At 35.4% G+C, this 13,591-nt stretch overlaps 1 protein-coding gene across 1 annotated transcript in view; it reads right to left on the bottom strand.

Moving 5' to 3' along the window:
* The window catches only part of NCAM2 (neural cell adhesion molecule 2), a 156,168-nt gene that overhangs the window by 142,084 nt on the left and 493 nt on the right, over nucleotides 1-13,591 (bottom strand). The window contains exons 2-5 of the mRNA XM_009283059.1: nucleotides 10,769-10,843; nucleotides 9,579-9,785; nucleotides 7,084-7,227; nucleotides 2,031-2,168 (exon numbers count right to left, since the gene is read on the bottom strand). Of these exons, the coding sequence (XP_009281334.1) occupies nucleotides 2,031-2,168; nucleotides 7,084-7,227; nucleotides 9,579-9,785; nucleotides 10,769-10,843 (564 nt within the window). The remainder of the gene's footprint in view (nucleotides 1-2,030; nucleotides 2,169-7,083; nucleotides 7,228-9,578; nucleotides 9,786-10,768; nucleotides 10,844-13,591) is intronic.

Below are 13,591 nucleotides of genomic sequence, written 5' to 3'. Positions count from 1 at the left end.
AGAGTGGCTTGGCAAGCTCCTCTGCCAGCTCCCTCAGCACTCTCGGGTGAGTATTTCTATTTCTTTGTTGTTTAGCTGCACTTTATCCAGCTTTGGAGACCTTGTGTGGTTCTTACTATGTGTTTGTACAGATCTTAGATCTTTCTATAGATCCTGTAGGCACTATTGCAATATAAGTAAATAAACTTATAATTTGAGTTTATTCAAATCTAAATTTGAATAGTTTCTACATACAAATACTGTCATGATAACGTTTTCTTTTTATACGAAGCTTTGATTATCATCCAATGTAAGCATTATTGCTTATTTTTTTGAAAAGGAGACATGGTGGAAATACATCCATATAGCTTTAACTGGCCTACAGATTGCTCCTTTTTTTTCTGTTTTTTCTTTTCTTTTCCGAATCTGATTCATTCCTAGGTTTTCCTTTTCACCAAAGAGCACTACAATTTTTCTTTCTTCCTGATTTTTAATATTATTCTAAAAGTCATTTTGGGCCAAGTTTAATACATTCAGCTTTATGTAGGAAAACCTATTTATTCCTATAAATGAAGCAGAAAATAGCTCTTAATTGATACCACTCTACATGAGCAACCGTGTTAGAATTGCTCAATTGGTAACCCCTTCTCCTCCCAACACTGTGAACTGAAGTCTAGAGGTAAGTGAGTGTTAGCTTTCTTGTCTAGTCATAATAAACATATGAAGAACCAAATTTGTGGATATAATGCACCAATAAAAGATGTGAAGTCAGACCATAGTTTGCAATCTGACATTTTAGGTTAAATACAGGCTCGCTATCAGCTCAACTGCATATAAACATCAGATAGAAGTGAAAGATGTTCAGAATAGAGGTTCATATCCATGTACATAAGTAGCAGCAGAAGAAAATCTCATTCAGCATTTTAAATGCTACCAGATGCACTGTTGGAACTATTCATAACCAGGAGTCAAGGTAATGCAGCACCACAATGCACAGAGAGGAAAGCAATTTGTTGGGCGTCTTCACAGTGCATAGGACATGTACTGTTATATTCCATCACAATATGTAGGATAATCACCCATTTGCTTGCCACTGTCTGTGTGCTATCTACAACAATCTAAAGAATTATGCTTCATATTGCTGCTTGACTATATGGATTAAATAATACCTGTGCCAGAAGCTGTTTCTTCTCCTGAAATTAACTGAGAATTCAACTTACATAATGACTTCTGTAAACTGGCCTTTGCCGAGAAGGACCAGTCAAGGACAAAGCATTTAAAACTCTGAACCTAATAGGCACGATGGAAGTAGTTTCATTGAAAAACTGACATTAAACAGAATGTATAGATTAAAAAATGCCCTGTAGGAACTGTGTCCTTTCTGGACAATATATGAAGAGATATTTATTTTTCAACAGGTCAACCCTGAATTTAAGAGAGAGGTTGAGCTAAATGCTCCATCTTGTCTTAATCCATTCATATTCCTTCTTCGAGGTTTATTATAAACTGATAAAATGTATAATGCCACATTTCAGATAACTCATTATATATTTTACTCCTCATAAAAATGAAATGTTAAAAATCTACAAGTAATACTGTTAATCTTAATAAAATGTATCTGTGACTTTTGGGACAGTTAATAAAATATGTTCAATGCAGTGAAGATGAATAACTATGAAAAACCAAGTGGGTTTTTTTTAACAGTAAATGACAAAACACTGAAAAATACAGGCTGAACCGAACTACTATATATTATAATCTGAAACTCAAGTCTTGCATTGTCAATTTTCTGTGAATGATTAAAAACAATGCTCCAGCTTTTACATATTTATATACACTGACATTATGAAATGCAATGAATTCTATTTACACAGTGTAGTAGATTTTTTAAAAAATATTAAGCAATTACATTTATAGGAAAACAATACTAAACAGACATGACAACTATATTAACCAGTTTAATCAGGATTTTTTAGAAGCTGATATATTTTAAAATAGGTTATGATAATCAAGTAAAGCAAGAAGTCAATTCAAAAATTTTTACTCCTTACCATTCACAATAACAATTATGTCCCGAAAGTCAATTTCTCCTCTGGCTTCCACTCTTCCTTCACATCTGTATACTCCTTCATCACTTTTATTGATATTAAGAATTTGGAGATTATTGTTTGCTAATACTGCAAATCGATCTAGAAAGGCAAGTAAGAGATTAAGTGGTGTTAGAAAATCAAGACAACACAAGGAACGCTAACTTAAATGAGTAATATTTACATACTTTCTCTGTACCATAAGAATGCTCATTGACAAAACATTTGTCAATTTAAAAGTAAAATGTCAGCCGACAAATTTGGTTTTTTCCCACTCCAAAATACATTGCCATTTCCTAAAATTCAATCTGGATTTTCCATCCATAACTTCCTACTTACTCTGAGGAGTCATCAAATGTAAGTTAAATTTATAAATTATTGCAAAATGAGTGGAATATTCATTAATACCGACATAGAATGTCAAAAAGATTAAAGAGATGGAAAAAAAGATAAATTGAGCAATTTATAATAAAAATAAGTAAGAAAATGCTTCTTCCCTCTCTATCCAGATTAACCAACTGTCTTTGTGCCCATTTTACGGCACTATGCTTAATCATTTCTCAGCTTGCTTGCTCTCCTTCCCTCTTCCTGTTCCTTTGCTCATTCACTATTACTCAGTCAATGATGTAACTGTGCAACTGTGAGAGAGAGGAATGAGAAAAATATGAGAGAAACAGCCCTGAAAGCACCAAGATAAGAGAAGGTGGAAGGGGAGGAGGTGCTCCAGGCACTGGAGCAGAGATCCCCCTGCAGCCCCAGGACAGAGCACAGTGGAGCAGATATACACATTGCAGTCCATGGAAGACCCGATGCTGGAGCAAGTTTATCCTGAACAGCTGCAGCCCGTGGGAAGGACCCACGCTGGAACTGTTATGGACTGACCACAAGCCCCATTCCCCATTCCCCTGCACTGCTTGGGGTGGAGGAGGTAGAGGAGTCAGCAATGAAAGAGTGAATTTGATCCTGCAAAAAAGGAGGGGGAGGTGTTGCTTTAATTTTGTCTTTGTGTTTCACCATCCAACTCTATTTAACTGGCAATAAATTCCATTAATTTTCCCCAATTCAAATCCATTTTGCCCGTGCTGATAACTGGTGAGTGATCTCCCTGCCTTTATCTCCACCCACGAGCTTTTTCACCTCATTTTCTCCCGCATCCTGTTGAGGAGGGTAAGTGAGAGTGGCTGGGTGGGTGCCTGGAAGCTGGCCAAGGTCAACCCACCATAACTAGTTAATATTAATGGACTCTTTTGAGAAGAATTACTTCCTGCAGTTCACTGTATGTGGTTTTTGAAGAACGTGTGTACTTGTTATTCAGCTTTCTCGTTCTTTTTGAACCAGTGTCATCCTTTCAGTATTGGAGGATGATGAGATTTACTAGCTTTCAGTTTTAACTAGCAACCAAGTGTCATTTTTCACTTTGCTTTCCTTTTTGATTCTGCCAGATTTTTAAAGCATGATAGATTTCCCGCAACACAACACTGATATTCCAAAACAGTGATAAACAACACTTGGTAGAAAAGCTTTTATGTAGTTATACACTAAGAGTCTATTCATAGAACATATGTGCATACATATTTACAAATAAAACAGCTTTTCATGCCATGTGGGTTCTGTTTCATTACCAAGAACTCTATCAGAAAAACGTAAAAAGAAAATTTAATTATGCTTCACCTGATAGAGGTTTACAGGACATCAATGGACTCAACACATTTACGCTAATTATGTCTAGTTTATTAAAGTCATGCTTGAACATTAATGCCATTTCACACACTACCACATACAAATTATATCATCTTTTTCTTTCCTGTCCCTAAACAATTCCCAGAGAGCTGTGCTTCAAATGTTTTGAAAAGGTGAGATCTAGCCCCTCTTTAAGCATTGGTGACCTTTTTTTTTTTTTTTTTTGACATAAATATTTAATGTGTGATGAACAAAAGAAGGACTGGAGATGACCTTTATTTTTTAAAATGCTGAAAAAATGAGGGTTCATTTAGTAACAAGAAACAAAAACTGTAGGTGTTGGCTGGATATCGTTTCAGCCTTCACTGAAGAATAATATAATGGATACAGCAGGAGATATTCTCATGAGTAAACCAGGTATAACAGAAGAAAAACATTTTGGGTCTTCTTCCACCACTAATACTGTCTACATACAGACAAAATTAATACACATTGTATTATAAGGAAACTTAAAAAATGGAATGTGAATTGAATGTGTGACTTTTTAGAAATCATTGCTCTCCATGTTTTATCCTTTGGTAGGCTTGTGAAAGAATAGTTCATGTCACTGTAAAAATGCCACTAAGTATACAAAGATACTATTCTCACTCAGCAGGAATCAATTGTGCATAGACCAGCTGGGTCAACAAATGCACTGAAATCTTAACAGCAGAGGTTAGATCTTGATGGACTCACATGTACTATGGAACACTCAGGAGGTTCAAAGTGGTAGAATAAACTAGTAATACAACATGATACATAGAGATGGCGCGCACACAGATCTGTATGCTTTATATATTGCTCTATTAAACCTTACACATACAACATAAGACCAGAAAGACTTTTGGAGGTCATTGTTCACCTAGTTTTTGGGGTTTGTGTTTTTTTCTATTACCGAAGAATCATGGCCAGCCAGTCCCACAGTTTCTTACTCACACCTTTGCAGAACACAAAAGAGACTATAAATCTTAGAATGATCTAGCAGTGGAGCACATAAGGTATTGGGAATATACAGAAACTAATTCAGAATGCTGTGAAAGGCTATTTCACCTACAGCTATTTCAGCTATAGGCCTACTACACAGCAAAAATCTTTAAATTTTCACTTCTGATTTTGTGCACAGGCCTTCTAGGAGAAGAAATCAGTCTTCTGTTCAAATGAAAAATACAAATATAGATACTAGTAACTGTCAAGAATTTGCAAAACTGAAATAGTCAAAATCTGTGCTGCAAAAATCCTACTAGTTGTAACATATACAACAGAAGAATGGTCAAGAATATAACAGAAAAACCATGAAATTAGAGCAGTGACAGGATCTCATGTCTTCCTATAACACCAGTACTAGAATGCTTAAAATAGAAACTGTTTTCTCATGCCCCACAAATAAACTGCAATATACAATTCAGTTTGGATATGAAATTATTCAGTATTTTAACTTACTATGAACTAAAACCCAACAAGAATAATTAGTTACTTCTTTTTTGATAGGCACCATTTAGAATATGACAGACAAATTTGATGTTATTTAATTTAAAATTATGCAAATAGGTTACAGGTACTGATCATTCACTGGAGATTTTGAAGCTGGAAATGTAATATGAAACTGATGTTTTTTTTCACAAAGCATGAAAAGAAATTCTTAACTGTAAGACTTTGGGTATACTCTTTTTCCACCTGCATTATAAACTCATACAGACATTGCCAAAACTCACGAAGTTCACAATGTCCTATTTTTACATTATTTAAAACCCCACTTCCTCCCAAGCATGACTGGGATCTTACTTGGATACTACTCTAGATCAGAACATAAGGTAAGTATTCTGCTGTTTAAATTAAAACTGGTTTCTATCATTCTACCTTTTCACATTGTAAGCATTGTGAAAGAAAATGGTTAAAAAGACAAATTTACGCATTGAAATTTAAAAACTTAGAATCTTCAGAATGTATGATTTTGAAAAAGAAAGGAAATGTTGCTTTATTTCCTTTGTTAATCTAATAGCAGCCAGATTGATTGGAAAACCAAATAAAATGGCAATAATAAAAATTTTTGAGAGAGATCTTTGAAGCACTTTTACTTTTTCAAGCTCTGAGCTGCATCCTTGAAAAAGACTTTTTGCTAAATTGCCAAATCCTGTTTACAGAGTTCTTATTTTTCAAAATCTTCTATGTCTCACCTACATTCACTGTTTAATTATATACATCAAAATTTCAAATCTTTTTTCAAATGGTAGAATTTTGTTATTTCTTCTTAGTGTCTGTGTCTAGATGACAGAAGGGATAGAATATAATTAACGAGAAAGAAGTTTGATCAAAACTTTCTTTCATAATGGAGAGGAGTCTAAGACTGAGTCCCGAAACATCAAACAAGCTATTTTTTTTCCCCAGCAACTGCTCCACATTTGTGTATGTGATTTCATAAAAGACCAAATATAACTTTTCATTTTCATTTTGAAACAAAAATAGTATTTAATTTCTAAAGAACGAGAATTTTAAGTGCATACACTACAACCTTGAGTTTTAGTACATGCAGAGGTAAAGACTTATGAGAAGATGGATAAGCTGGTTCAACAACAATGTTAGTTCCATTTCCAGAAAATGTGGAAAGTCTTGATTTCCATAAAGGCAATGAAGACTATTGAGACAGCACTGAAAAAATGGTTCAGTTTTTGAGGGGGTAAATCACACAAATTCTATATGCCTAATTAATTGTCTCTCTACAAGCTTAGAACTTGCATATTGGGAAGGTGAGATTCATCTTCACCTATCTTCATCAGTCTAGCTGTTAGGGAATCTAGCCTAAACAGATCACCTATATCCCCCGTTGTTTGCAACTCAAAGGGTAGCTTACACTCATACAAGTAAATTCTTACAATAATGCAAAAAGCCTATCCACCTGAAAGTCTCTGAGCTAATGTGCAAGTATACCAAAGTCAATGCAGTGTTTGCTCAGTGTCATATCTTTGTGTGCACAGTGAAGTTTATCTGTGTGTGTTTTAAAAATGTGTTCAACAACTACATACATGGCAACCCAGGAAAAGTTCCTGCAAAGGAGCTCCCAGCAATCTTTTAGGTGTTTGGACCCTCATGTTACATCTAGACAAAATTTCCAATCGGAAAAAAAATGATACATGAAGGAAACCATTGCATATAGATTCTCTACAGACCACAGAACTTGGTTAAATTCTACTTAAGCTGATGGGCTAATCAAAATCCATCCCCCACTATAATGTGATTAGTCTTCTTTTACAATAATATTTTGATTAGAATGTATAACTTAAAGAGTTACCAAAATACTAACTGTCAGCAATAGTTGTGACTTCCTCATTCCGATACAACCAGCTGACAATGGGAGCAGGTGAACTAGTAACATGGCAAACAACTTCTGCATCTTCTCCCTGCCTGAATTCTTGTGGAGATATTATGTCTCGGAAAGTGAGCTTTTCTGAAAAGGAAGAAAACAGAATATAGTAAGCGTCTTCCAGTTCACTTAGCATTAAAATTATATGTGACACCAAATCAGATAAATATGACTATTAAGACTTCTCATTGTGATAATACAGAATTATTTCCATAATACAATTTTCCCAGATAAGACACAAATGGTCCTGGACACGACTTTCACTCTGTCTGTAGAAATGATTTTACAATCATTTTGCATTATGAAAATCTTTGTTTTATTTACATAAACTAAGCATGTCTTATGAATATATTTTTCATTGTTTTCAGTGTTCCAGAACCGTTTTGAAACTGTAGTTTTTTAGAAGTCTATATATTCAGGGTAATAGTCTATTTACTCTCTTGTGTGTTTTATTCCTCATGAACATTTTGTTGAATTAAAACCTCATGTTTTTATTCCACCAAAAGTTCCATCAAAATCACCAAAATTATTTGGAGAAGTCTCATTTAAAAGGTGGACCTTTAGCCCCACTGACTGTGAAAACCATCAGCTGAGTAAAACATAAAATCTTAAAAGCCAGTGGGAAACTATATGGAAAAACTTAGTATTATTAAGTCGTAAGAATCTGTAGTGTTTTTTTGAGGAAATAACAAGATTTTTTTAGACCTGATGAGGCTTTTAATTATTCCAACCCCAAATAACCAAACTTGGTATTTAATTTTATTAGTGGGTTGAATAAATTTAGTATTATTAGAATTTAGTGTTAGAAGTCCAAGATGGCATTAACCCATGATCTCATACAAGATCTAATGCAGAAAACAATTGCTTGACAAAAAATTCTGGAAGATTTTCTTGCACACAGAAGAAACAAACTAACCTATGTTCTCTAGGATCAAAGATTGCCAATTATGTTTCAGAGGACACTTTGGAGAGCATAAATCAGAAATGCAACTCCACCTCCACCTTTTGCATTGATACGAATGCAGGCTCAAATAATCCACACAGTTCCCACAGCAGAGGGAGCATGCTTTTGTTATACGCATCTCTTGTATACTTTTACAAAGTATTTGTATGAAATATTTGAAGTATTTGACGATATGCAAGTCAAAAGAAAAACCCTCACAGACATCAGTGAGTACTGAACCCGACCCTAGGAGTGGTTCTGGTTCTGTATATACTGTTGTATCCTGCTTTTTCCTTACAATACATCACAAATATGAATAATGAAACTTTTGCATGTCAGTTCCCACAAACCTTCACATTTCTTGCGTAGGTCTTTGGGTTTATCTAACTTCAGAATTATTAAAATTACCACATGCAAACACTTCAACCTTGCTCAGCAGTCTGCTAATGGAGTGACTGGCAGTTTTAATCATACAAATGAATTCCACAAAACTTGGAATCCTTTGAACTGCCAGCTTTCAAGCCATCATATAATCTCTTGAAACTCCTATCACCATTTTAATGGTTGTTTTATCAATAGATTTTTTTTTAATTGTATGTCTTTTGTTATGAGTTATCTGTACCTTTCAGAAGCAGTGCTTTATGATTCTACTCTGTATTTTCTGTCTCATTGTAATTCCTTAGAGCTCAGTCTATCCGCAAACAATTTTTATGAATATTAAAAAACTATTCTCCAATGAAATTAGAGAATAACTCAGCTGAAAGGCTGCTGGCATACATCCCACCCTTTCACCAACAAAGACCTTGCCTTATATCTTCACAGTGTACTTGTTTAATGTATTGCTTTTAGGCATTTTTGATCAATCTAAAGAATATAGTACAATGAAAAGTTATTTAACTAAACTGAAAAAAAAAACCAACCTCTCAGATAATCTCTTACCACAATAGAACGTATTTACTTCTCAAATACACTCCTCATTTAGTTGTTTGTAATTGAAATGCATTTTGGTTGCTCATTACATTAAGCTTCATTGCTTTATGGCAAAATTCCATTGTAAGGCCAAAAATAGGAAAAGACTGACATAAAAGTAACTAATTCAGTCTAAACTCCACTTTTTTAATGGCATATATTGCACTTCCTGCACTTTTATTTATGCATATATTTGTAATAGGTTGTAGATGTATTTGTAATAAGAACTAGGTTGACATAACTTTTTTCTCATATTTCCTCTTTTCCATGAGGGGCATACAGTGCATCCACATAAGATGGCGTTCTAAGATACAAAGGAAAAGTGATCTACAATATTACAAAGTGGCCATCCATTTCATTTAAGTCTTTGTCATAATATCTATTAACTAAACTGCAGGAGATGCAGTTATTTGGAAGATAAGGTTCAGAGCCTGGGAAGGTATTTTGATAGGCTTTACTTTCTCAATAGCAGTGGCTTTTAAAACATAGTCTTTCATTTGTTAATTGATAACATGTTACTCACGATAAATTTCCAAAACAACAGTAGCTTCTTGAGTTTGTCCTTTAGCATCTGTTGCTTGACACCGATATATACCAGCATCTTCTATATCTGCATTATAAATGGTTAGACGTGATCGAACACCTTCTCTCTGAACAACCACTCTTTGACTAGAAACAATCTTCTCTCCTTGTGGATTGTACCAATCTATGTTGTCAGGCTCACCAACAGCTACAATCAAAAGCAAAAAATAATCCAACATTAGAAGTTCAGGTAGACATTACGCGACGTATATGCCTACCCAATGCACAATGTCTATGCAATGTCAGAGAATTGCTAAATTATGAGAGTTGTGAGAAAGTCTGTAGAAAGATAAGCAAGGCAAAACTGCAGGCAGATGTATGATTGTTGAGACAGGATAATTAGTAGCTCAAGGATTCAAGAGGGAAAAAAATAAACACAGAAAGGTATAAAGTCTTAAAGGAAAGAAACAGGCTGTTCAGCAGTCACTGGATCAACAGGTCAAGTCATCAGTCAGTTGGGTTGTCGGTGTAGTCAGGCCATGTGTCATTGTCAATGGAAGATGGCAACTCAGCAATATCATGGATCCACATCAGGCAGCTGCAAATGTAAACCCTTCTCCTCTTGACTGATATCTGCCTCACCAGAAAAGACTCTTTGGGTGTCTCATTAGGTTGGAGAGGATACTAAAGCTTAGCCTAATAGCTTATTTAACTCCTTAGTTTAGACAAGTTAAAATATTTTAACTAAAGAAGCATCCTAACAGATATAAATTACTTATACTGATATAGACAATTCAAACTGAGTGATTCAGAGTCTGAAATGAATAGTTTCTAGACTGGAAATGTGAAGCCACAATTCTCACAAGTCAATGTGAATATACAAAAATATGCTAATTTAAGTTAATATTATGAATCAATTGATTCCATTTCAAATTATGCAGGTTGAAAATCTAACAAAAAATATGTACCTACAAGTAAAATGAATACATACCTGTGCATGTAAAGAATTTGGATTCACCCACACTGAGCTCAACTTTGCTAAGTGAAATTGTAACTTGAAGCAGAGCTGAAAAATATAAAGTAGGTTGTGAATACATTTTGGCATTTATCAGTTTAATTGATTCCATTTCAAATTATGCAGGTTGAAAATCTAACAAAAAATATGTACCTACAAGTAAAATGAATACATACCTGTGCATGTAAAGAATTTGGATTCACCCACACTGAGCTCAACTTTGCTAAGTGAAATTGTAACTTGAAGCAGAGCTGAAAAATATAAAGTAGGTTGTGAATACATTTTGGCATTTATCAGTTTAAATTTTATATTTTCAGGTTTTCTATATTCTCATTCTATACTATAGAACCTGTTCAACAAATCTGAGAAGTTTCAGCTAAGCATTGTATCTTTTGAACTGGAGTATATATAGAGGTGGAGAAAACAATCAAAATAAAGAAGAGATGTTACATGAAGGATGACAGCCTCACATCCTAAAACTGAAGACAAAATTAAAGAAAAATAGAAAAAGGGATAGAAATATACACGAACATAAAACCAAAAACTCAATGAGAATAAAGTGACTGGGAACACAGCATAGACTGACCAAGGGTAAATAATGCCTGACCAACTCCACTGCCTTCTAGGATAAAATTATTTTTTTTAAGGATGAGGGAAGAACAGTGGGTGGCAATTACTTTGACTTTACCAAGGCTTTTGACACTGCCTCCCAAAATATTCTCATATTCAAGTGTACTGGGTATAAATAGCAAGGTTTTGGTAGCAGGGGATGGTTGCAGGGGTGACTTCCGTGGGAGGGAGGTCAGAGGTTGTGCTGTGACAAACATAGCCAGTTCTAGCTACCTCCACAACAGACCCTCTACAGGACATAGCTAAGCCAGTTGGAGGAGTTTGTGGCACCTCTTAGAACACCAAGACAGAGGAACAAGAAGGCCAGAGCAATAGGAGGTCCTCCATGGCACAGTTGGTAACACCCCTGAAGGGACTGTGGCCCATGCAGAGCACATACACCCCCAAAGGACTGTGGCCTATGGATAACCCACAACAGAACAGAGGAAATGAGTTAGGCAGAAGGAGCAGTGGAAGAAAAGAGTGAGAAAGAAGGAATGGCAGAAAGAAGCCACTATGTCCTCACCCCAACCTCCTGCATCACCCATCACCTCACTGAAGGGACTGAGTGTAACTTGCATTGATGGTGATAACAAGGGGAGTGGAGACTAGAAATGGGGAAGGAGAGGTATCTGGAACTTGGGAAAGGGGAAGAAAGGTGTTTTCCCTAAGTGTTTAAGTATTTGTCTTCTTTGTTTCCCAATACTCAAATCAGTAATTAAATGTTTATGTTAATGGTTGATACATGAAGTTAAATTCCCCAACTAGAGTCTGTTTTGCCCACAACAGTAATTTGCCGGTGATTTTCCTGTCTTTACCTTGACCCATGAGCTTTCTTACTTTCACCCCTGTCTTGCTGGGGGTGAGAGGAGTGAGCAAGGGGCTGTGTGGGTGCTTGGCTGCCAGCTGAAGCCAACCCACCACATCAAGTTAGGGTGTTACAGTCTGGATGAGTGGACAGCTAAGCTGGTAAAAACCTAGTTGGATGGTTAGGCTTAGAAGGCAGTGGTTAATGGGTCATCCTCTACCTGGAGACCAGTAATAAGTGGGGTACTGTAGGGTTCTGTCCTGGGATCTTTATCAATGACACCTTGGTTTTCTACCAAGGTGTAGAAACACCTTTATCAATGACATGAAGGAGGTCATTGACTTAGAGAGACTGGAAGAATGTATCAACAGGAACACCATAATATTCAATAAGGATAAATGCTAAGTTCTGCACCTGGGAGGGAATAACCTGTTGGAAGTCACACAATTGGTGAGGAGAGGCTGGGGGGAGCTAGGCTTGTTCAATCTGCAGAAGAGAGTACTGCAGGGGAACCTAACAGCCACCCGCCCATACCTGTGTGGAATTCATCAAGAAGACGGAGCCAGGCTCTTCACAGTGGTGTATGGCAGACAGACAAAAGACAAGTTGAAACAAGAGACCTTCTTAAGTCCCTTCCACCTTGAACTATCTTATGGTCCCATGACCCTATGAATAACCTATCCAACACAGCCAGTGTTATTGGTGAAGAGCTTATTTATGCAAAATAACTATGTACTCTTCAATAATCAGAATTCTAGCATTATCATCACCCTAAGCAGCTGTAGTGCTTTAACATCCATTATCTTACAAATTTGGTCGATAAATGTTCATGAACCAATAACAAGGATAAAGAGAGTCATGTTAATTTCAAGCTCTAATCAAGACAGAAAAAGTTAAACAGACAAAAAAAAGGATTAATTTTTTAGAGAAAAAAATAACCTAAATTTTCATTCAGTATCATACTTAGTAGAGAACTGGGGTGTTCTGAAGTTTTAAAAAAATTCTGTTTCAAGAATCTGGGGTTTTCAGTCTTGAAATATAATAATTATGGTCTATTCTGTGTATGTGAAATATTTCACCTTTTTGAAAACTTCAGCACAAACTACAGTGTATACTGAATGTCCCAAGCTCACTGGATTCCTTTTATAGAATTGGTATGAACGTCCAACAGGACAAACATTTCTAGAGGTGGGGAGTATTACACTCTAAACTAACTTTTCAGTGTGACAAATTTTACCCATAATGTGCTAGAACTTCAAAACCTGCTAAAATCGACAAGTATTCAGTCCTGTTGATACTAAAAATTAAAGAAAAGATAAGCTCAGAAAAAATCATTATCTAAGTAGTATTCCATACATATTAATGTGGCAATTATTACATTAAGAGAAAAGTTTCATGAAATAGTTTTGCTATTAACTGATGTACTTTCATGTAATCAGCCTGGATAAGCAAGAATTAGACCAGATTCAAATTTTTTGTTTAATAGTTTAATCAAAAGCCAAACCAAAAAAAGGCAAAAAACCCTGAAAATTTCTTCAGTATCAGTCTGCCAAACTAAATTTAACAGAATTGGGTATTTTCT

Source organism: Aptenodytes forsteri, unplaced genomic scaffold (genome assembly GCF_000699145.1).
Source record: "Aptenodytes forsteri isolate BGI_AS27 unplaced genomic scaffold, ASM69914v1 Scaffold2, whole genome shotgun sequence".
NCBI classification, from domain to species: domain Eukaryota; kingdom Metazoa; phylum Chordata; class Aves; order Sphenisciformes; family Spheniscidae; genus Aptenodytes; species Aptenodytes forsteri.
Note: the sequence above shows the minus strand (reverse complement) of the source record. Positions and strands in the feature narration are given on the sequence as shown.